We start from the raw sequence: 26,092 nt of genomic DNA on the forward strand, positions 1-26,092 counted from the left end.
TCAACTCATATAGTAACCAGCCATAGTATACATAAAAAAGGGGCTGGGTTTGTGTTCAGCGGGCATGTTGTTGGCGCTCTCAGTTGCCCGGCGGCGGTAGTAGCGGCGCAGGGCTTGGCTGCCCGGGTGGCACTGGCGCATGTGGAGGAAGTACTCGTCGGGCCGGTTGGATGTATAGCCGCAATCCTCGCACACGAAGATCTTGGAGCGGCGCTGGCGGTAGGCATACTGCTGGCACACGCCATGGATCTTCCTCAGGTGGGACTCGAGGGAGCAGCGCTGGGTGAAGGCCTTGTCGCACAGCTCGCAGCGGTACGGACGGATACCTGGCGGGAGGGGAGAGAGGGTGAGGACGGTGTGTGGGGGGGGGGGAGGTGGAACATGAAATAGTGTGTGTCAGGGCCGTGCACAGACCTTTCAGGGGGTAGGTGCTCAAAATGAATGTTTTATTTCATAATGCATATCTCGAAATTCATAACATACCAAATGCCTCTGTAGCGGAACATATCATTTTATTCCTGTTATGCGGTGCCTTTTCTGTCCACAGGAAATAACATATCTTATTTAGTCTAAAATGTTTTGTTCCAAAGGGCTTAAAATATAAAGTTAGGTGTCCTTTACCATAAAAACACAAAGATATGGTTCTCAAAGGGAATTTTATGCATTTTGACCATTTTGTTTTCAGTGGATGTAGGTGTTTCTGCCATGTCCCCGGGTGCTATTCATCAACTTCTACGAGAAATATAAGCCATTAAATAATAAAATATTCAATATTTATTCATTATTTTATAGTCCTACTTAAAATATCAGTCATCAATACTTTTTTTTCATGATTAATGTATTTATTGTTACTGTATTTAAGATTTTCTGTGTCCTTGATTTCACTTTCCACCCTGTTAGTTTGTAGTAATACCCCTTAAAAAAACAGCCCCTTCCCACAATGACATCATGTTCAGGAAGCGTCAATAAGTGGTCCTCTGTAGCTCAGCTGGTAGAGCACGGCGCTTGTAACGCCAAGGTAGTGGGTTCGATCCCCGGGACCACCCATACACAAAAATGTATGCACGCATGACTGTAAGTTGCTTTGGATAAAAGCGTCTGCTAAATGGCATATTATTTATTATTATAATAATGTTTTGAGCGGGAAAACAACAGTGCAAAGCTAAGTAAGTATCAACACTCGGTTTTATTTATATTTTAATGTTTCATGATTTTCCAAAGATGATGCAATCTCTATTGCACTCCACACTGCCATTTCCCACCTGGACAAGAGGAACACCTACGTGAGAATGCTATTCATTGACTACAGCTCAGCGTTCAACACCATAGCTCATCACTAAGCTAAGGACCCTGGGACTAAACACCCCCCTACGCAACTGGATCCTGGACTTCCTGACGGGCGGCCCCCAGGTGGTAAGGGTAGGTAACAACACATCTGCCACGCTGATCTTCAACACGGGGGCCCCTCAGGGGTGAGTGCTCACTCCCCTCCTGTACTCCCTGTTCACCCATGACTGCATGGCCAGGCACGACTCCAACACCATCATTAAGTTTTCCGACGACACAACAGTGGTAGGCCTGATCACCGACAATGATGAGACAGCCTATAGGGAGGTCAGAGACCTGGCCGTGTGGTGCCAGGATAACAACCTCTCCCTCAACGTGATCAAGACAAAGGAGATGATTGTGGACTACAGGGGAAAAAAGATGACTGAGCACACCCCCATTCTCATCGACGGGGCTGTAGTGGAACAGGTTGAGAGCTTCAAGTTCCTTGGTGTCCACATCTCCAACAAACTATCATGGTCCAAACACACCAAGACAGTCGTGAAGAGGGCACAACAAAGCCTATTCCCCCTTAGGAGACTGAAAAGATTTGGCATGGGTCCTCAGATCCTCAAAAAGTTATACAGCTGCACCATCGAGAGCATCCTGACTGGTTGCATCACCGCCTGGTATGGCAACTGCTCGGCCTCCAACCGCAAGGCACTACAGAGGGTAGTGCGTACGGCCCAGTACATCACTGGGGCCAAGCTTCCTGCCATCCAGGACCTCTATACCAGGCGGTGTCAGAGGAAGGCCCCAAAAATTATCAAAGACTCCAGCCACCCTAGTCATAGACTGTTCTCTCTGCTACCGCACGGCAAGTGGTACCGGAGTGCCAAGTCTAGGTCCAAAAGGCTTCTTAACAGCTTCTACCCCCATGTGTTGGGCCATTGTCCTGTTGAAAAACAAATGATAGTCCCACTAAGCCCAAACCAGATAGGATGGCGTTTCGCTGCAGAATGCTGTGGTAGCCAGGCTGGTTAAGTGTGCTTCACGGTGGGAACCACACATGCGGAGATCATCTGTTCACCTACTCTGCGTCTCACAAAGACACAGCGGTGGGAACCCAAAATCTCAAATTTGGACTCATCAGACCAAAGGACAGATTTCCACCGGTCTAATGTCCATTGCTCGTGTTTCTTGGCCCAAGCAAGTCTCTTATTCTTATTGGTGTCCTTTAGTAGTGGTTTCTTTGCAGCAATTCGACCATGAAGGCCTGATTCACGCAGTCTCCTCTGAACAGTTGATGTTGAGATGTGTCTGTTACTTGAACTCTGTGAAGCATTTATTTGGGCTGCAATCTGAGGTGCAGCTAACTCTAATGAACTTATCCTCTGCAGCAGAGGTAACTCTGGTTCTTCCTTTCCTGTGGCGGTCCTCATGAGAGCCAGTTTCATCATAGCGCTTGATGGTTTTTGCGACTGCACTTGAAGAAACGTTCAAAGTTCTTGAAATGTCCCGTATTGACTGACCTTCATGTCTTAAAGTAATGATGGACTGTTGTTTCTGTTTGCTTATTTGAACTGTTCTTGCAATAATATGGACTTGGTCTTTTACCAAATAGGGCTATCTTCTGTATATACCCCCTACCTTGTCACAACACAACTGATTGGCTCAAACGTATTAAGAAGGAAAGAAATTCCACAAATTAACTTTTAACAAGGCACACCTGTTAATTGAAATGCATTCCAGGTGACTACCTCATGAAGCTGGTTGAGAGAATGCCAAGAGTGTGCAAAGCTGTCATCAAGGCAAAGGGTGGCTGCTTTGAAGAATCTGAAATATAACATATATTGTGTGTATATATATATAAAACAAATATATTAAAACGGTTACATGCATTTGTTAGGGAATGGCACCATCACTCAGTGCTCCTGAAATGCAGCGGCGTTACTGAGCACGCCGTGATGCAGACCCAGAGAGAAGACAAAAGTACCTTGAGAAGGAGAGACAGAGATGGCAGAGAGACAGGGAGACAGAGAAAATAAGAGGATAGTGGATGACAGAGAGAGAGAGAAGCGTGTTCTAAGAAGAAAAGTCCAGAGCAACAGCCAGGGCATCTTTTACCCCTCCCCCCACACCTCCCCCACTTCCTGAACATGACCCAATGCCAGGGCCCTCAAGGTTAGAGCAAGCTTGAAGCTGGCCACTTTGATGATTTATTAGTCAGGATCTATTTGAGTTGTGTTCACAACAGTTCACAATATTTGTGCTCTATTCTATATTACTAAACATACCCATGCCATTACTATGTTTTTTGTTTGATTGATTGGTTTATTGATTGATTCATTGGATAACTGATTGATAAACTGATTGGTCGATTGATTTAATGATTAGTTTACTAATTACAATACTAATAGTGCTTACTGTGTTTTAGGCAAAGACGTCAAGGTCAAAGCAAGACCAATGAACTGAGATCAAGAAACTTCAAGCCACCTTGGAAAAAGAGAAAAGGAAAAATACAAGAAGAGATTCCAACGCATTAAGGGAAACTCCTAATCTCCTCGCTCAAAAGTGAATGCCATGCTGAGACATCATCCTGTCCATCCAACCATTAGAAGAACCCTTCTGTTGCACTCATCATTGGTCGAAGACCAATGATGAGTGAGGCAGATGATTGCAAGAGTAAGTATTGGGAACTTAGTGATGAAGTACCGTCTGAAAACGCTCGCCCAGACTACTCTAGGTTTTTTTAAAGAAGAGAACTGGATTGAATGGAGATCTTTGTACCTTTGTGTGGACGAAGAGAAACTGGGCAACTGTTGAATCCAAGAAGAGAGTGAAATCCTTATTTTTGAGGGATAATGTGTCGCATCACTACAGGGAGGAAACAAACTGTCACGCGAAACAAAAAGAAAATGCAAAAAAAGGTTGCTGACAGACACAATGAAGAATCTATACAGAAAGTTCCTGTCAGATAGTGAAGACTCAATCTCCTACTCTTTCTTCTACACCTTTAGGCCATTTTGGGTTGTGGAACCCACAGAAGCTGACCGTGAGATGTGCCAATGTAAAACCCACGAGAATCTCCAATTCATGACCTTTACAGCCGTGGGCTTTTATTGTCCAAAAATCTTGACGAGATGGCAGATGCCACTGTGTGCAACACCAAGTCTAAAACCTGTGCGTATGGTGAGTGTAAGGAGTGCCACCATACCACTCACACCCATGTGAAACCTCCATCAAACAAAGAAATTGCCCTGACCCAATGGTCAGTTGAGATCTCCAAAGATGAAGAACAGAGGACCAACGTTACAGTGAAGAAGGAGGTGATAACGACTGAGGACGAACTTGTCAGTCAGTTCCAGGACAGGCTCTTCAGGTTCAGGCACCACCTTTTAAACATCAGATGGCAGTATGCAGCGTACAGAGAGCTGAGGGAGAGATCAACGACTGTTTGATCCATGTGGACTTCAGCAAGAATTACTCCTGCAAATACCAGTCGGTTCATTTTGGAGGATCGCATCAGCAGGCGACCCTCCACACTGGAGTATTATATGCAGGAGCACAGCCTTCACCTGCTGCCTTCTGCTCCATCTCCCCATCAAGAAGGCATGACCCGTCAGAAATCTGGGCACACCTTGATCCAGTTCTGGAGATGGTTAAGGAGAGATACCAAGAAGTTTACCAGCTGCACTTCTTCAGCGACTGGCCAGCAAGCCAGTATAAACAGAAGGGAAACGTCTTCCTCTTTTCGACTGAACCATTCAAGCGAGGCTTCCACTACATAAACTGGAATTTCTTCGAGGCTAGATGGTGTTGGCAGGACCCGGAAGAGATCAGCCAACATGCTAGTGCGCCTAGGAGAAGACATTCCAGATGCTGAGGCACTGCTCATCAAGAGTCTGGAATCATCAGTAGAGCTGTTCTTTGTCAGCGAGAACAGTGTCGACACAAAGGTGCAGGAAATGATTGAGGTAGGTGTGTGCGCATACACACACAGAACTTATTTTTTGCATGTCAATTTTTTAACTGCGAGAAGCAGATCTTGTCTAGTGGCTGTGTGAGTAGGGGAATGTTTTCAAAGTTGTTCTAATCTCAGTATATTGTCTCATCTCTTCTCAGGTAACCCATCTAACTGCAGTGAAAGGCACAATGAAGATGCATCAAGTGATAAGTGTGTTGCCAGGTCACATCAAGTACAGAGACATAACCTGTCTCTGCCAAAGAGATGAGGGGGTCATGGACTGTCCCTGCTTTGAGTTAAAAGAAGCAACTCTAGAAGCTCCTGAGGCTCCAAGATCAACTAGAAGCTGCTGAGATGCCAAGATCTGTGTGCACCATTGAAACCCAGTGGCGACCAGGCCATTCACTCTCAGCATATTGGTCAGTGTTGTGTGGTGTCCTACGACAATGAGCCATACTCAGGAATCATAACAGATGTGGAGGAGGATAACATCCAGGTCAAGGACATGCACCGTAATGGAATAAACCAATTATTCTGGCCAAGCCCATTGTCACGCACTGACTTATGGGACTCTTTTATGTTGAGTCAGGGTGTGGATATCTATGTTTGTATTTCTATGTTTGGCCGGGTGTGATTCCCAATCAGAGGAAGCTGTCGCTCGTTGTCTCTGATTGGGGATCATACTTAAGTAGCTTGTTGGCACTCATTAGTTGTGGGATCTTGTTCCGTGTTAGAGGCTTGTATTTGTGTTTAGCCTGAGGACTTCATGTTACGTTGTTTTGTTGTTTTTGTTTCGTGTGTTTATTCGTTGTAATAAACATGTATGCATTTCACGCTGCGCCTTGGTCTGACCTGTCCTTCAACAAGCGTGACAGAAGATCCCACCAAAAATTGACCAAGCAGCATGCCCAGGAGCAGACATCCTGGACATGGGAGGAGATCCTGGACATGGGAGGAGATTCAGGCTAGGATGGATTGCCGTCCTTGGGAGGAGACAGTGGAGGCCCGGTTTAGAGAGGCGCAACGGCAACGCAGAAGGCGCCGGCCGAGGAGGAAGCCCGAGAGACAGCCCCAAGACATTTTTCGGGGGGGGGGCTAAAAGGGTGTTCGGGGATCGATGGAGAAGAACCCCGACCACTGCACCCGTGGGGGCTCAGGGAGGAGTCCTCACGGGAGGAGGACTGGGCGCAGAGAGTGAAAGACTGGTACAGTCGGAGATCTCTAACGTCAGTTCCCAGTCCGGTACGGCCCATGCCTGCTCCCCGCACCAAGCCAGTGGTGCGTGTTCCCAGTCCGGCCCGGCCCGTTCCTGCTCCCCGCACCAAGCCAGTGGTGCGTGTTCCCAGTCCGGCCCGGCCTGTTCCTGTTCCTCGCACCAGGCCAGTGGTGCGTGTTGCCAGTCCGGCCCGGCCCGTGCCTGCTCCCCGCACCAAGCCAGTGGTGCGTGTCGCCAGTCCGGCCCGGCCCGTTCCTGCTCCTCACACCAAGCCAGTGGTGCGTGTTTCTAGTCCGGTCCTGCCCGTGCATGCTCCTCGCACCAAGCCAGTGGTGCGTGTGTCCAGTCCGGCACGGCCCGTTCCACCGGTGCCTGGTCCGGCACCGGTCAGCTGCTCCACTCCGGAGCCAGAGCAGTCCACTCCACCGGGGTCCATTCCAGCTCCGGTCAGCTGCTCCACTCCGGAGCCAGAGCAGTCCGCTCCACCGATGCCCAGTCCAGCTCCGGTCAGCGGATCCACTCCGGAACCAGAGCAGTCCGCTCCACCGGGTTTAGTCCAGCTCCGGTCAGCGGCTCCAGTCCGGAGCCAGAGCAGTCCGCTCCACCGGGGTCCATTCCAGCTCCGGTCAGCTGCTCCACTCCGGAGCCAGAGCAGTCCGCTCCACCAATGCCCAGTCCAGCTCCGGTCAGCGGATCCACTCCGGAACCAGAGCAGTCCGCTCCACCGGGGTATAGTCCAGCTCCGGTTAGCGGCTCCAGTCCGGAGCCAGAGCAGTCCGCTCCACCGGTGCCCAGTTCAGCTCCGGTCAGCGGCTCCAGTCCAGACCCAGACGTCAGCCCCCCTCCAGGTTCGGGGTCTCACACACCAGGGTCCAGACAAGGCTTGGTATATCGTGGGAGGAAGGAGAGGGGAAGCAGCGCGCCGAGGTCCAGACCGGACCAGGGGCGCAACGGGGAGGCTGAGAGAATGTGGTCGTCACGCCCGGAGCCGGATCCGCCTCCGAGGCGGAATGCCCACCCGGACCCTACTCTGTTATGTAAGGTTTGTGCGGTCGGAGCCCGCACCTTTGGGGGGGGGGGGTACTGTCACGCCCTGACTTATGGGACTCTTGTATGTTGAGTCAGGGTGTGGATATCTATGTTAGTATTTCTATGTTTGCATTCTATGTTGTGTGTTTCTATGTTTGGCCGGGTGTGATTCCCAATCAGAGGCAGCTGTCACTCGTTGTCTCTGATTGGGGATCATACTTAAGTAGCCTGTTGGCACTCATTAGTTGTGGGATCTTGTTCCGTGTTAGAGGCTTGAATTTGTGTTTAGCCTGAGGACTTCACGTTACGTTGTTTTCGTTTCGTGTGTTTATTCGTTGTAATAAACATGTATGCATTTCACGCTGCGCCTTGGTCTGACCTGTCCTTCAACGAGCGTGACACCCATGCGACAACATCAGCTGGTACGCTGACAACCAGGTAGTATGCCTGATCCCAGAGCAACAGGCACTTAATAAAAGGTCTGTACATAAAAGACCACTTTGGAAACCATAGAGCTACAACTGGAGCAAAGGGACTTGCAATACGTGGAGGAGGGGATGGAGTGGAGTGAAGAAAAGGTAAGAGAGGGGTGGAGTGGGAAGGGTTTTGGAAGGTAGTGAAGTGGAGGAGAGGCGAGGAGGAGAGAGGTAAGAAGGGGGGGGGCACTTTTTAAAAGTTAATGTATCCTTATATGTATGACATATTTTATAAATGCTGTTTAACACTTTTTGAATAACCATCTTATTAAGCTTGAACCGTGAGCCCAGAATTGTTAGGAGCCAAATGAGTAGGGCTGTTTATAATAAAATGCCTGATTAGTGTTATTAAACTTGAACTAATAGTGATTTTCAAATACAATCCAATTGTTTTACATCTAGCTATGTTGTTCTAATGCAATACTCATGTTCTAATTATCTATTTTTGTGTTGTTTTACCAACTTAGGTTGACAATGTGTTTAAAAAGACAAAGTAAATTGAAGATGAAATACATAGAAAGTGGTTCTAATTATAAATGTAGTGTTTTTCTTTAACCAGTTCACAGATTTCTAAGATAATAAAACATCTTTCATTGTTTAAATATTTTGTTCATTATTGGTGTTAGTTCCACACTGCTATGCTTCATTCCACCCTGTTAGGTCTGTGTTTTAAAATCATAATTGAACAATACCATCAAATCTTATGTATATATTTGTGGTAACTTGTAGAGATAGAAGGGGTCAACTACATATGCAAAAATGTTGAACAAATTATGTTGTTATGCACTCTTATTAGGAAAAATGTGGTGCAAATAAAGTGCTGGTTCCCGATTAAATAAGACGTTTTGCTTAAAAATCATTGATTTATAATTATTTGAAGAAAATAAATACATTTAATAGAGTAAGGGACATTTGATATCTTAGAAAATCTACATCTAGATACATTGCATTCGGAAAGTGACTTACTCATAAATCTACACACAATACCCCATAATGACAAAGTGAAAACAGGTTTTTAGAAATTGTTGCAAATGTATAAAACAAAACAAAAACAGATACCTCATTTACATAAGTATTCAGACCCTTTGCAATGAGACTATAAATTGAGCTCAGGTGCATCCTGTATCCATTGATCATCCTTGAGATTTTTCTACAACTTGATTGGAGTCCACCTGTGGTAAAATCAATTGATTGGACATGATTTGGAAAGGCACACACCTGTTTATATATGGTCCCCACAGTTGATATTGCATGTCAGAGCAAAACCCAAGCCATGAGGTCGAAGGAATTGTCCGTAGAGCTCCGAGACAGGATTGTGTCGAGACACAGGTCTGGGGAAGGGTACCAAAAAGTTTAGAACCACCAAGACTCTTCTTAGAGCTGGCCGCCCGGCCAAACTGAGCCATCGGGGGAGAAGGGCCTTGGTCAGGGAGGTGACCAAGAACCCGATGGTCACTCTGGCCAAGCTCCTCTGTGGAGATGGGAGAACCTTCCAGAAGGACAATCATCTCTGCAGCACTCCACCAATCAGGCCTTTATGGTAGAGTGGCCAGACGGAAGCCACTCCTCAGTAAAAGGCACATGGAGTTTGCCAACAGGCACCTAAAGGACTCTCAGACCATGAGAAACAAGATTCTCTGGTCTGATGAAGCCAAGATGGAACTCTTTGGCCTGAATGCCAAGCGTCACATCTGGAGGAAACCAGGCACCATCCCTACGGTGAAGCATGGTGGTGGCAGCATCATGCTGTGGGGATGTTTTTCAGCGACAGGGACTGGGAGACTAGTCAGGATCGAGGGAAAGATGAACGGAGCAAAGTATAGAGAGATCCTTGATGAAAACCTGCTCCAGAGCGCTCAGGACCTTAGACTGGGGCGAAGGTTCACCTTCCAACATTATTGCTTTGTCATTATGGTGTATTGTGTGGGGGGAAAAAACTATTTAATCAATTTTAGAATAAGGCTGTAAAGTAATAAAATATGGAAAAAGTAAAGGGATCTGAATACTTTCCGAATGCACTGTATATACACGCATTGTTAACACTTTCAGATAGTTATGTGTATATCCCTGACAGGGTGGAAATATCCCTTGGTCCATGTGTGAACAATCTGCCTATATTTATTAGGATTTAAGTGCCTGAGCTTGATCAATATGTTTTTCTGAAAGTCAAACATGTCCTTTTTCTGATAGAATACAAAACAAATGAAAAATATATACGTTTTTTCACAAAAGTTATGTGGTCCAAAAGGCACCGCTTAGTAGTAATCACCAGCCTATTTATTTCTGCAACAACACACTCAATCATCATTACAAATTGTAAGCAAGTTAGTTACAGTGACTCCTAAAGACATGATTGACATCGGGAAAAGAGGGTGGGCTATCAGCAGATCATTGATGACGATGATTGATGTAAATCTGCTAGTTAGCTAGCTCCATTTCTTCACTGATTGTGATTTACCTGTCTTTCTGCCTCTCTCTGCTGCATGTATCAGCCAACCAGACCCAATATTGATGATGCTGTAGGCTAAATCAAGCGTTATCAAGTGTTAATCAAATGTTATGCTGCTGGGGCAGTACTGTTGATATTTAAACTAGATAGCTAGCTACACACACTCGACCGGTGACCGCATCTCTCAAGCCATGTATGTTTGGATACCTGGGAAAAAAACTGGGGAAAGGCACAACCAGGCACATTCGAACTCCCTACAGGGCAGATTAACAGGCGCAACCAACGGACGGGGTGGGGGGTGGCGAACTTGACGACGACTTGAGGGCAGTGGGTTCCGAACAGGGGAGAACGACTGCCCCCTCGCATTGAAGATTTCAAGTTAAAGGTCGACCGCAGCACTGTTTCCAGAAAACAGGATCCCCCATTATGGTGAATGGGGAAATGGCGATCTTCGTGGTCAATATTCGTGGATATATAAATAAATAAATCTAACACAATCATGGTACCAATAATTGCTTCTATTTCACCAGATGTATGTCCTTAAGCCGATTACTTTACAAAACACACAAAGTTATAGGGATAATTTAGTTGCTAATGGCAGCCTGCTGTCACGATCGTTTATAGACGGAACGGACCAAGGCGCAGCGTGATATGCCAACATGTTTATTTAACGAATAATCACAAAACAAAACAACAAACGAAACGTGAAGTCCAAGGTAGCACACAAACAACATACCTTACACGGAACAAGATCCCACAACTAACTAGTGCAAAAAGGCTGCCTAAGTATGGTCCCCAATCAGAGACAACGCGCGACAGCTGCCTCTGATTGGGAACCACACCGGCCAACATAGAAATAGACATACTAGATACTACACCATAGAAATATACAACATAGAACATACACACCCTGACTCAACATATACGAGTCCCTTGAGTCAGGGCGTGACAGTACCCCCGCCCAAAGGTGCGGACTCCGACCGCGCCACATAAACATAACAGGGTAGGGGCCGGGTGGGCATTCCACCTCGGAGGCGGATCCGGCTCCGGGCGTGACCACCACCTATTCTCCGCCTCCCTGTTGCGCCCCTGGTCAGGTCTGGACCTCGGCGCGCTGCTTCCCCTCTCCTTCCTCCCACGAAGTACCAAGCCTTGTCTGGACCCTGGTGTGGGAGACCCCGAACCTGGAGAGGGGCTGACGTCTGGGTCTGGACTGGAACCGCTGACTGGAGCTGGACCCGACGACGGTGGAGCGAACTGCTCTGGCTCCGGAGTGGAGCAGCTGACCGGTGCCGGACCAGGCACCGGTGGAACAGGCACGGGCCGTGCCGGACTGGACACACGCACCACTGGCTTGGTGCGGGGAGCAGGAACGGGCCGGACCGGGCTGACGACGCGCACCACTGGCTTGGTGCGGGGAGCAGGAACGGGCCGTACCGGACTGGCGACGCGCACCACTGGCCTGGTGCGGGGAGCAGGAACAGGCCGGGCTGGGCTGGTGACGCGCACCACTGGTTTGGTGCGAGGGACAGGAACAGGCCGGGCCGGGCTGGTGACGCGCACCACTGGCTTGGTGCGAGGGACAGGAACAGGCCGGACCGGGCTGGCGACGCGCACCACTGGCTTGGTGCGAGGGACAGGAACAGGCCGGACCGGGCTGGCGACGCGCATCACTGGCTTGGTGCGAGGGGCAGGAACAGGCCGGACCGGGCTGGCTACGCGCACCACTGGCTTGATGCGAGGAGCAGGAACGGGCCGGACCGTACTGGGAACACGCACCACTGGCTTAGTGCGGGGAGCAGGAACGGGTCGGGCCGTACTGGGAACACGCACCACTTGTTTAGTGCAGGGAGCAGGAACGGGCCGGACCGGACTGGCGACACGCACCACTTGCTTGGTGCGAGGAGCGGGACTGGGTTCCTTTATAAACCCCCGCTCCTTCTGCTGCCTAACCAGCTCCTCTCGCCGTGCCTCTACACCTTCCTTCTCCCTTTTTGCCTCCTGTAGCTCCTCCCTCTGACCGAATAACTCCTGCTCCCTCTGAACCAATAGCCCCCGTAACATGGTGGCCTCCTCTCCTAACCTGCAGATCCGCCCTTTAACGGCCTCCTGCTGCCTCGTCGTCCACACCGTGTGCCCCCCGCAAATTTTTTTATTGGGGTTGCCTCTCGGGTCTCCGTCGTCGGCACGGTTGGCGCCGTTACTCCTCTCCTGCCTGGGCATTTACCTTCGCCCATGGCCCTTTCCCCGCGAATATCTCCTCCCATGACCACAATTTGCCCACCTGTGACATCGCTACTCGCTCCTCCTGGGCACGCTGCTTGGTCCTCGTTTGGTGGGATCTTCTGTCACGATCTTTGACGAACGACAAGGACCAAGCAGCAGCGTGATATGCGTACATGTTTATTAAATATTAAACACAACGAAACGTGAAGTCCAAGGTAGCACACAAACAACATACCTTACACGGAACAAGATCCCACAACTAACTAGTGCCAAAAGGCTGCCTAAGTATGGTCCCAAATCAGAGACAACGAGCGACAGCTGCCTCTGATTGGGAACCACACCGGCCAACATAGAAATAGACATACTAGATACTACACCATAGAAATATACAACATAGAACATACACACCCTGACTCAACATATACGAGTCCCTTGAGTCAGGGCGTGACACCTGCAGTACCTCGGTCGGCCTTCAACTTGAGATACTCCATGAGAGGGGACAGCACTGAGCTAGCCTGCAATGTCACTTCCTGGAGTAGCTCAAGCTGCGCATGCAATGTTTCCAAAAACGCCACCATGTAGCAAGATGGCGACACGCTGAAATGACACTTCCTGATCTTCAAATGTGCCACTAAGCATTCTCATAGGAAACAATGGGGTGACATCATCGATGGCTTCATCCATATTTATTACAGTCCATGGTTCCAAACAACAACAAAAATAATATATTTTGGGGGGAAAATCACCACCCAAAAGGTCCCTTTGGAGACTTGAAGGGCAAAGGGGCATGTGCTCTGCACAGGTAGAGAGAGCCCTATCGGTGCACAGGCCTGGTGTGTGTGATTTGTTTCCACGAGTTTCACCTCTGTGTGTATCTGTGTGTTTGCATGCCCCTAACCTGTGTGTGATTGTGTGTGTGTGTGTGTGTGTGTGTGTGTGTGTGTGTGTGTGTGAGTATTGCATGCCTCTCACCTGTGTGAGTGCGCATGTGCCTCTTGAGGTCGAAGGTGTCGTTGAAGCCCTTGCCACAGTAGTGGCAGGGGTGTCTCTTCACCATGCTGTGGCACTTGAGGTGGCGCGTCAACATGCGCTGCAGGGGGAATACCTTGTCACATTCCGAACACAGGAAGTCACCCGAGCTGGGGGGGACACGTGGGCGGGGCTGAGGGAGAGAAGAAAGGGACACGGAGGTTATGACACAGACACTGCCTCAATGTACTGTAGGTGTACCTTGGACACATTCAATCAAACCTTATAACTCTAAAACTCTTCACATAAGTTGTAAGTTGTGAACTCTCCTTTTACAGTATATCACATAGAAAAAAACGTGGCAAAGTTTTTTAGAACCCAATTCATTCACAGTTCAATTTTTACCACATTCTTGCTGGGATAAGCCTTTTATATATCCTGTGCACATGCCTGCAAGTTTAGGAGTGGGAGTAGACATGGGCCGATGTGGATGGACCTCTATTTTAATAAATCCATTGAATATACACCATCACAAAGAAATCCATTATTCATTCATTTCATGCAGGTCCTAAGAAACATTATAAAACTAATCAAATGTGTTTTCAAAAGAATAGAATGGCATATTTTGAATGTAATTATGTTACTTGTCTGTGCAGCCTGTAGGCTACATGGCTGCGCCATGCATATGACATCAATAGTTATTTTGTTCATTAAACGGTCAAGACTTGGGGGGCTAAAAGGGTGGTCGGGGAGCGACAGAGAGGAGCCCCGACCACTGCACTCGTGGGGGCTATAGGAGGAGTCCTCACTGGAGGAGGACGGGGCGCGGAGTGTAAAGGACGGAGACAGTCATGCACCTCCAGCACCGGTTCCCAGTCCGGTACGCCCCTTACCTGCTCCCCGCACCAAGCCAGTGGTGCGTGTTCCCAGTCCGTCCTGGCCTGTTCCTGCTCCTCGCACCAAGCCAGTGGTGCGTGTTCCCAGTCCGGCCCAGCCTGTTCCTGCTCCTCGCACCAAGCCAGTGGTGCGTGTTCCCAGTCCGGTCCGGACTGTTCCTGCTCCTCGCACCAAGCCAGTGGTGCGTGTTCCCAGTCCGGCCCGGACTGTTCCTGCTCCTCGCACCAAGTCAGTGGTGCGTGTTCCCAGTCCGGTCCGGACTGTTCCTGCTCCTCGCACCAAGCCTGTGGTGCGCGTCGCCAGTCCGGCTCGGCCTGTTCCTGCTCCTCGCACCAAGCCAGTGGCGTGTGTCGCCAGTCCGGCACGGCCCGTGCCCGTTCAACCGGTGCCTGGTTCAGCTCCGGTCAGCGGCTCCAGTCCAGACCATGACGTCAGCCCCTCTCCAGGTTCGGGGTCTCCCACACCAGGGTCCAGACGGGTCCTGGCGTATCATGGGATGAAGGAGAGGGGAAGCAGCGCGCCGAGGTCCAGACCAGACCAGGGGCGCAACAGGGAGGCGGAGAGTAAGAGGTCGTCACGCCCGGAGCCGGATCCGCCTCCGAGGCGGAATGCCCACCCGGCCCCTACCCTGTTATGTTTATGTTGTGCGGTCGGAGTCCGCACCTTTGGGGTGGGGCACTGTCACGCCCTGACTCAGGGGACGCTTATATGTTGAGTCAGGGTGTGTATATTCCTTGTTGTGCTTTTTCTATGTGTGGTATTCTATGTTTGTATTTCTATGTTTGGCCCAATCAGAGGCAGCTGTTGCTCGTTGAAACTTAGGCAGCCAGTTTTCCTGCCTGTGTTGTGGGATCTTGTTTGTGTTCGGTGAGTTTGGGCTTGTTGGTGATTAGCCTTCCGACGTCACGTTTCGTTGCCTTTTGTTGTTTTGTATGTTTATTCAGTACAATAAACATGGATGCATGGAACTGCTGTCATATAAAAAAAAGTGATTACCATTACACTGCAGTGGCGGTCGGTGCCGTTTGCAGTGGTGGTCGGTGCCGTTTGCAGTGGCAGTCGGTGCCGTTTGCAGTGGCGGTCGGTGCCGTTTAAGATGAGGGAGGACGATATTGTTTTTTATGAGCATGGTCTTATTTCTATTACAGCATATTGGATGACTGTCATTCATATTCCATTCACCCAGTTCAATGTAACATCAATAGGTTTAGGCTACTACATGATACTCAAATTTTCCCTATATCCATCATGAGGTTCCTACAACCTAGCGTATTAATGAAAGTTTACAACGTAGGTGCACACAGGTCAAGATTAAATGTTGAGGTGACAGACAGTGACACATGGACAGACAGTGACACATTCAATACTGCCATGCACACCCTTGCCTGCATCTAACTGATCTAGTGTGTAATCATTACTCCAACAGTTGCAAACAAGCGGACAAACTATTGGACAAATGCAGGTATGTTTTTCCCTGTTTCTTTCCGTTTGCTTTAGTTTAAGAAACATTTTTCAACAGAATCAGCGGAATGAATACACCCCGATCATACGTAAACACAGTTCACTTTCATAGCAGCCACATTGTATTCCTTCTCGCATCTACGGTTTCTCTTCCTCTCACCTTTTCCCTTCGCTTGTGGACTTCAATGCACATCACATCAGCTGTCTGTGACCAGGCAAAAAAAAACTTTACAAGACAAACCATATCATAACTGCTAACCGCTACACACAGCCTACATTGTTGTTACCATATTAGCTAAAGTAATATCATAGTCAACATAGCTAATAGAACTAACACGTTAGTAAACCCGCTACAATCATGCAGTACAGTGTACAGTCAGTAAGCAGTTTAGCAGTTATACCGGTGAGCCCCCGGTGGCAATAATTTAGTAAAATCAAAAGCTTACCTTGTTTTGAAAGAGTTCCAGTGTTGGATAGTCATAGCCAGCTAGCTAACATAGCATCCCTCTGTTTGAGCCAGGGTGTTTGAGTAGGCTAAACAAGCTAGCTGCATTTGCTAGCTAACTAAGTGGGAAGAAAAGACAAAATATCTCTCTCACTTCTCCTTCTTTTTTGAATACATTTATTTGTTCAAAACTGTTCAACTATTGTCTTTCTTTGAGTCAACTACTCAGCACATTTTATGCACTGCAGTGCTAGCTAGCTGTAGATTATGCTTTCAGTACTAGATTAATTATCTGATCCTTTGATTGGGTGGACAACATGTCAGCTGCAAGAGCTGTGACGTCCTGTGAAAGTGGTCATAATTACTGTGTAAGTCTATGGAAGGGGGTGAGGACCATGAGCCTCCTAGGTTTGGTATTGAAGTCAATGTAACCAGAGGAGGACAGAAGCTAGCTGTCCTCCGGCTACACCAGGGTGCTATCCTACAGAGTGCAGTTGAGGCTGCTGTAGATGTTCATTGCAAAACAGTGTGTTTTAATAAATTATTTGGTGACGTGAATATATTTTGTATAGTTTTATCTAAAAAATAATAACTTTTTTTATGTTTCACTATTGTTATTTTTATGGAATTCACTGAGGAGGATGGTCCTCCCCTTCCTCCTCTGAGGAGCCTCCACTGTTACACAGGTGCACCTTGTGCTGGGGACAATAAAAGGCCACTCTAAAATGTGCCGTTTTGTCTCACAGCACAATGCCACAGATGTCTCAAGTTTTGAAGGAGCATGCAATTGGCAAGCTGACTGCAGGAATACCCACCAGAGCTGTTGCCAGATAATTGAATGTTCATTGCTCTACCATACGTCGCCTCCAACGTCGTTTTAGCGACTTTGGCAGTACATCCAACCGGTCTCACAACTGTAGACCACGTGTTACCACGCGAGCCCAGGACCTCCACATCCGGCTTCTTCACCTGTGGGATGGTCTGCAATGAGCCACCCGGACAGCTGATGAAACTGGGTTTGCACAACCTAAGAATTTCTGCACAAACTGTCAGAAACCATCTCAGGGAAGCTCATCTGCGTGCTTGTCATCCTCACCAGGGTCTTGACCTGACTGCAGCAAATGCTCACCTTCGATGGCCACTGGACAAGTGTGCTCTTCATGGATTAATCCCAGATTCAACTGTACCGGGTAAATGGCAGACAGTGTGTATAGCATCGTGTGGGCGAGCGGTTTGCTGATGTCAATGTTGTGAACAGAGTGCCCCATGGTGTCGGTGGGGTTATGGTATGGGCAGGCATAAGCTACGGACAACGAACACAATTGCATTTTACCGATGGCAATTTGAACGCACAGAGATACCGCGATGAGATCCTGAGGCCCATTCTCGTGCCATTCATCTGCTGCCATCACCTCATGTTTCAGCATGATAATGCATGGCCCCATGTCGCAAGTATTTGTACACAATTCCTGGAAGCTGAACATGTCCCAGTTCTTTCATGGCCTGCAAACTCACCAGACATGTCACCCCTTAAGCATGTTTGGGATGCTCTGGATCGACTTGTACGACAGCGTGTTCCAGTTCCCGCCAATATCCAGCAACTTCGCACAGCCATTGAAGAGGAGTGGGACAACATTCCACAGGCCACAATCAACAGCCTGATCAACTCTATGCGAATGAGATGTGTCTCGCTGCATGAGGCAAATGGTGGTCACACCAGATACTGACTGGTTTTCTGATACACGCCCCTACCTTTTTTTAAAAAAGGTATTGGTGACCAACAGATGCATATCTGTATTCCCAGTCATGTGAAATCCATAGATTAGGGCCTAATGCATTTATTTCAATTGACTGATTTCCTTCATGAACTATAACTAAGCCTAAAACATCTGGTTCTCGATGAACATAATTTTTTTCATGAAAGTTACTCTTTATGGTCTTGATGGTTGCTAGGCAGCGCCAGTTACTACTATCAAGCAGTTCTCAACGCTGCTAGGCATGCCACTTGAATCACCCAGCTCTTTGCATAGCCCAGCCACAACATGCATTTTTGTTAACCACAACTGGATGGATCCATAAAGAATTACATAAATATCACTGAATGTTATTGGAATAAAGTAGGCTAATGCAATTGAACGACTAAAACTATTGCTTATTGAAACTCCCAAAGCCATCCAATTGTTATAATACATTTGAATCAATAGCCTACACGCGTATGGTCAACTATTTCATTACCATTTCGCACTGCTTTGAGACAAGTGTGGGGTCTTGTCACGACTTCCGCCGAGGCTGCCTCCCCTCCTTGTTCGGGCAGGCTTCGGCGTTCGTCGTCACCGGCTTACTAACCACTGCCGCCCCAATTATCATCATCACATTTGTCTTGTCTTGTCAATCACGCACACCTGGTTCTAATCCCCTCATTAGTCTGTGTATAAGTGTTCCCTCTGCCCCCTTGTCCTTGTGGGTAATTGTTTGAATGTGAGAGTAGTGTAGCTCGGTGGAGCTACTCGCACCATTTTGTTGCCAGGGTAGATATTTCCCCTGTGCCTATGTATTGTATGGAGATACCGTTACAGTGTATTGCCAGGGTAGATCGTTTCCCCTTTGCCTGTTTCGTTTGTCGCTATTCCAGCGTATTTTGTGTAACGAAGGAATAAACTCTGTATTCGGTGATTACCCTCCTGTGCCTGACTCCTTCCATCACACTCATCACAGGTCTCTTGATAAATCAATCAATGTCAGATTTTTCTTTTCACTGAATCTCCATTTTGATATTGGTTAGGCTACAATTAGGCTGTGGAAATGTTATCTAAATTATGGTGAGTACTGCTCATGATCATCTTGTTTAGTTGGCTCATTTATTAGCACTGATCAGAACATTTTGCCAGCATGTTAGGCTATGTAGCTTAACAAGTTCTTCACTAAGCCTACTCCCGACCAAAAGACCAAAAGCCTGTGACTTGTCTTAATCAATCAATGTGATTTTGTTTCACTGAATCTACATCTGTAGCTATATTTGGTTAATTCTCTGGCTGGGTATATAAGTGGAGGTGGTATAGCTTATATATTCATTTGCTCATCGATCACTGATCAGAAACATTTAACATGCAAAAATGTAGCCTATTATTTTGCTCAGTCTTTTGCTCGATCGTGTATAGGCAACTCCAAAAGCCTGCAGAGGTTGTGAAATATGAACATGAGATTAAAATATAGATTGCTGTTATTTTCTATCAGTATCATGATGAAGATACTCTCAATGTACTCTGAACAAAAATATAAACGCAACATGAAACAATTTAAAAGATTTTACTGAGTTACAGTTCATAAAAGGAAATCAGTCAATTTAAATAAATAATCTATGGATTTCACATGACTGGGAATACAGATATGGAAAAAATTAAGAGACCACTGCAGATTTTTCTTAAATCAGCATCTCTACATGTATGACAGCCATTCCATTCCAGTGTCTGTTGAATTCCAACACAGGCACACCTCATTCTACTGAATTAGGTACTGATTAGGTGATCACATGAACTAAATCTTATTTAACGAGGAAAAGTATAAAAACCACTGCTGTGGTCATCACTATCCTCTTGCAATAGGACCAGCTGGATGGCAAAAACAGTGCTAATAGTACCTCAAAAGTAATATTAATCAAAAAATAACAATTGACCATGCCAAAAGAGTTGAAAAGGAACGTTTTGAGTGAGGAAAAGAAGGGTTCAATTCTGGCTTTACTGGCAGAGGGATACAGTGAGTGTCAGGTTGCTTCCATCCTTAAAATGTCAAAGACGGCAGTTCATAAGAACAAGGTCAAGCAGCAGACATTGGGGACAACAAAGCTACAGACCGGCAGAGGGCGAAAACGACTCTACTGACCGGGATGACCGCCAACTCATTCGAATGTCACTCAACAACCGTAGGATGATATCAAGTGACCTACAAAAAGAATGGGAAATGGCAGCTGGGGTGAAGTGCAAGGCGAGGACGGTTCGAAACAGGCTCCTAGGGGCAGGGCTGATGTCGTGCAAAGCTAGAAAAATGAGAAGCAAAGAAGAGACAGGCTGAGGTTTGCAAACGACCATTATGGAGTGGGCCGTAGAGGACTGGAGTAAGGTCATCTTCTCTGATGAGTCCAATTTTCAGCTTTGCCCAACACCTGGTCGTCTAATGGTTGGACGGAGACCTGGAGAGGCCTACAAGCCACAGTGTCTCACACCCACTGTGAAATTTGGTGGAGGATCGTTGATGATCTGGGGTTGCTTCAGCAATGCTAGAATCGGGCAGATTTGTCTTTGTGAAGGACGCATGAATCAAGCCACGTACAAGGATGTCCTGGAAGAAAACATACTTCCTTTTGCTCTGACATTGTTCCCCAACTCTGAGGATTGTTTTTTCCAGCAGGACAATGCGCCATGCCACACAGCCAGGTCAATCAAGGTGTGGATGGAGGACCACCAGATCAAGACCATGTCATGGCCAGCCCAATCTCCAGACCTGAACCCCATTGAAAACTTCTGGAATGTGATCAAGAGGAAGATGGATGGTCACAAGCCATCAAACAAAGCAGAGCTGCTTGAATTCTTGCGCCAGGAGTGGCATAAAGTCACCCAACATCAATGTGAAAGACTGGTGGAGAGCATGCCAAGACGCATGAAAGCTGTGATTACAAATCTGGGTTATTCCACCAAATATTGATTTCTGAACTCTTCCTTAGTTAAAACATTAGGATTGTGTTGTTTAAAAATGAATATGAACTTATTTTCTTTGCATTATTCGAGGCCTGACAACACTGCATCTTTTTTGTTATTTAGACCAGTTGTCATTTTCTGCAAATAAATGCTCTAAATGACAATATTGTTATTTGGAATTTGGGAGAAATGTTGTCAGTAGTTTATAGAATAAAACAAAAATGTTAATTTCACCCAAACACATACCGTATTTTCCGCACTATAAAGCGTACCGGATTATAAAGCGCACCTTCAATGAATGGCCTATTTTAGAACTGTTTTCATATATAGGGCGCACCGGATTATAAAGCGCATAGAATAGAAGATACTGCAGTCAAACGTTTGACTGGGGTTGCGTTATGCATCCACTAGATGGAGCTGTGCTAAAGGGAATGTCAACAAAACAGTCAGATAAAGTCAAACTTTATTAAGCGTTCTGACAACTCCGTTCACTCCCATGGTAACGTTGTTCAAACGTTAATGTGCATATTAACAATATCTCCCAGCCTTGCTCACTCTTCTCCCAAACGTGGAGGGGAACTTTTCCCTGATTCAGTAAACACGTAGTAAAAGAAACAGTCTGATACCACTAAATCAAACGTTAGTGCATAACTCAACATTGTTCAGTTACGTATAACACGTAAAGCTCACTTTTTCAGTTCTTTCCCCGTCCACGAATCGCTCGAATTCTTCTTCTTCAGTGTCCGAATTGAACAGTTGGGCGACTATGGCATCCAACCTGCCCGGCTCCCTCTCGTCGTTATCCGAGTCAGTGTCGCTGCTGTTGCCTGGCAGTTCAGAGATTATTCCTGCCTTCGTGAAAGCTTTGACCACAGTTGAGACTGATATATCAGCCCAGGTATCCACGATCCATTGGCAGATAGTGGCGTAAGTCGCCCGGCGCTGTCTCCCCGTCTTGGTGAACGTGTGTTCGCCTTCTGTCATCCACTGCTCCCACGCAGCTCGCAGTCTAGCTTTGAACGCCCTGTTGACACCAATATCTAGCGGCTGGAGTTCTTTAGTTAATCCACCCGGAATGACGGCAAGCTCCAAATTAGTTTGCTTCATTTGTTTTTTGACAGCATCGGTGATATGGGCGCGCATTGAGTCGTAGATCAATAGGGACGGAGCTGTGTGGAAAAAGCCACCCGGTCTCTTGACGTAAATTTCTCTCAGCCACTCACTCATCTTTTCCTCATCCATCCATCCCTTCGGGCTAGCTTTGATGACGACACCGGCTAGAAAGTTTTCTTTTGGCAAGGTCTTCCGCTTGAAAATAACCATGGGTGGAAGTTTCTGGCCATTAGCCTGGCAGGCGAGAACTACAGTGAAGGATGACTTCTCATTCCCTGTGGTGCGTACAGACACCGTACTGGTCCCCGTTTTCTCCACAGTGCGGTTCACGGGAATATCAAAGGTGAGTGGAACCTCGTCCATGTTGGTGATGTGCTCTGGCCGGATCTTCTTTACAGTGATTTTCTTTTTGCAGTACGCGCGGAAAGTGACCAGCTTTTGGCAGTTGCTGCGAGACGGTAGTTCGTGTGCGGATGGAGAGATTACGTCTTTTCATAAAACGAAAGCACCAAGAAGGACCGCCTCGAAATTCATCGATGATCATGTCCCGTGCTAGCACTGTTGCCTTAATTCGAATAGTGACTGTAGAGACGCTTCTACTTGCTGCTCTCTGTTCAACAACCCACTGTTCGAGTTTGTCCTCTAACTGTGGCCATCTCGCTTTGTTCCCTCGGAAACTCTGTTTAGTCTTCTTTACTTGGCGCAGGTCATCTTCTTGCTTCCTCCACTTCCGTACCATTGATTCATTAATGTTGAATTCTCTCGCTGCTGCTCTATTCCCATATTCTACTGCGTGACTGACAGCCTTGAGCTTGAACTCTGCGTCGTAAGCGTGTCTCTTGAAAGGTGCCATTTTGGGGTCTTTATACACACACAAGTGGTGTGGGACTGTGAGTAAGCACAGTACCGGTGTTTACTGACTACGGTAGCCGTAATGATGCAAGCGGTGCGGCTTTGTAGTTTACCAGTCGTACTGAAACATTTCATTATTATTAAATTGTTTTTATTGGTTTTTATAATAATAATAATAATAATATGCCATTTAGCAGACGCTTTTATCCAAAGCGACTTACAGTCATGCGTGCATACATTTTTGTGTATGGGTGGTCCCGGGGATCGAACCCACTACCTTGGCGTTACAAGCGCCGTGCTCTACCAGCTGAGCTACAGAGGACCCCTCCAAAGATTTTTCATACTGAAACATTTTGACAGAGCGCCTTGAGCGCCGTGTACAACCAGTATGGATCAACCAATTAACCAATTGATCCATATATAAAGTGCTCCGGATTATAAGGCGCACTGTCGTTTTTTGAGAAAATTAAAGGCTTTTAAGTGCGCCTTATAGTGCGGAAAATACGGTACCTATAAATAGTAAAACCAGAGAAACTTATGTTTCAACTATGACAGACAAATGACACAGGTCAAACGTTTTCTGTAAGTCTTCACAAGGTTTTCACACACTGTTGCTGGTATTTTGGCCCATTCCTCCATGCAGATCTCCTCTAGAGCAGTGATGTTTTGGGGCTGTCGCTGGGCAACACGGACTTTCAACTCCCTCCAAAGATTTTCTATGGGGTTGAGATCTGGAGACTGGCTAGGCCACTCCAGGACCTTGAAATGCTTCTTACGAAGCCACTCCTTCGTTGCCCGGGCGGTGTGTTTGGGATCATTGTCATGCTGAAAGACCCAGCCACGTTTCATCTTCAATGCCCTTGCTGATGGAAGGAGGTTTTCACTCAAAATCTCACGATACATGGCCCCATTCATTTTTTCCTTTACACGGATCAGTCGTCCTGGTCCCTTTGCAGAAAAACAGCCCCAAAGCATGATGTTTCCACCCCCATGCTTCACAGTAGGTATGGTGTTCTTTGGATGCAACTCAGCATTCTTTGTCCTCCAAACACGACGAGTTGAGTTTTTACCAAAAAGTTTTCAACTGACCAAATGACATTCTCCCAAACCTCTTCTGGATCATCCAAATGCACTCTAGCAAACTTCAGACGGGCCTGGACATGTACTGGCTTAAGCAGGGGGACACGTCTGGCACTGCAGGATTTGAGTCCCTGGCGGCGTAGTGTGTTACTGATGGTAGGCTTTGTTACTTTGGTCCCAGCTCTCTGCAGGTCATTCACTAGGTCTCCCCGTGTGGTTCTGGGATTTTTGCTCACCGTTCTTGTGATCATTTTGACCCCACGGGGTGAGATCTTGCGTGGAGCCCCAGATCGAGGAAGATTATCAGTATCTTGTATGTCTTCCATTTCCTAATAATTGCTCCCACAGTTGATTTCTTCAAACCAAGCTGCTTACCTATTGCAGATGCAGTCTTCCCAGCCTGGTGCAGGTCTACAATTTTGTTTCTGGTGTCATTTGACAGCTCTTTGGTCTTGGCCATAGTGGAGTTTGGAGTGTGACTGTAATACAGGTAACGAGTGGAGGACAGAGGAGCCTCTTAAAGAAGAAGTTACAGGTCTGTGAGAGCCAGAAATCTTGCTTGTTTGTAGGTGACCAAATACTTATTTTCCACCATAATTTGCAAATAAATTCATAAAAAATCCTACAATGTGGTTTTCTGGAGAAATAAATTCTCAATTTGTCTGTCATAGTTGACGTGTACCTATGATGAAAATTACAGGCATCTCTCATCTTTTTAAGTGGGAGAACTTGCACAATTGGTGGCTGACTAAATACTTTTTTCCCCCACTGTATATATATATATATATATATATATATATATATATATATTATATATCTAATCAATATCTGTTGGTCAACGATACCTTTAAAAAAAGGTAGGGGCGTGGATCAGAAAACCAGTCAGTATCTGGTGTGACCACCATTTGCCTCATGCAGCGCGACACATTTTGTTCGCATAGAGTTGATCAGGCTGTTGATTGTGTCCTGTGGAATGTTGTCCCACTCCTCTTCAATGGGTCCTACATGGAACCCAAAAGGGTTTTGTCTCAAACCCCCCAAAATAATCCTATCAGGACAGCCGAGGAACCCTTTTTTTTAACCCTTTCTTTCAGTTGGCTTCCTATGAGTGATGAACGAAACCTGGAATGATGGCATTCCGAGACTATCTACCTATGTACTGTAGGCATACAACCGTAGTTTTACAGCAACCAACAGAGATTTATTTTCTTCTATTTATGTAAGATTTTATTTTTCAAACAATATAAATATACACAGAACATAAAGACGCACACAAACATCAACGACATAACACCTGCCCAGACCCACATGCTCCCACCGCCTCCATCTCCAGTGTCTGCAAGACTCTATGCCACATTACCTCAAACTGAGCCACTCTGCCATTCTCTGTTGCCAACACCCTTCAATATTAAAATATAATGCATTTGATTCTTCCACCAATGATGGAGGATCACTTGATTTCCAGCTTTCAAGTAAAAGTTTAACAGACATTTCATGGGCAGCATAGCTCATTGACACATAGTAAAAGTTTACCTTGGCTCGGGAGACCAGAGCCAGAGCAGCAGGGTGATAGAAATTATTCTGGCTCTGGCCCATGGTCCGGGACAGGAGATTAGACCAACCATGGCCCCTGTCTGGCCCTAACCCTGGTTCTTCCCCTGGTACTGGTACTGGTCCTTGTCTACTTATTGGCCCAGCCCCAAGTGCTGAAGTCGAGGAGGGGGTAGCTGGCTCTGGCAGAGCCACAGGTTTAGGGTGGTCAGGGCAGATGACTGTTGTAGACTGTACCTCAGCATTCTCACTCACTGAAAAGGTAGGGAGACAGACTGAGAACATGCATATACATATTATTCATAAGAAATAACCAGCATATGAGGCAACATCATTATCAAACTGCCTGTGGGGCTATTCTATAATATTATATCCTCTGATAAAACAAACCTGTAACTTTCCTA

General features: G+C 46.8%; 1 protein-coding gene across 1 annotated transcript; it reads right to left on the reverse strand.

Annotated features, from left to right (window-relative positions):
• LOC311136375 (transcription factor Ovo-like 2) lies at window positions 1-25,733 on the reverse strand (the record flags this gene model as incomplete). The annotated part of the gene is made up of 3 exons (XM_084170476.1): window positions 1-326; window positions 13,602-13,791; window positions 25,671-25,733. The coding sequence occupies 3 exons, from the start codon at window positions 25,731-25,733 to the stop codon at window positions 1-3; spliced, it is 579 nt and encodes a 192-aa protein (XP_084026602.1).
• Between the last annotated feature and the right edge of the window lie 359 nt (window positions 25,734-26,092).

Source organism: Coregonus lavaretus (assembly GCF_964263955.1).
Source record: "Coregonus lavaretus genome assembly, chromosome: 10".
In the NCBI taxonomy this organism is placed as follows: Eukaryota; Metazoa; Chordata; class Actinopteri; order Salmoniformes; family Salmonidae; genus Coregonus; species Coregonus lavaretus.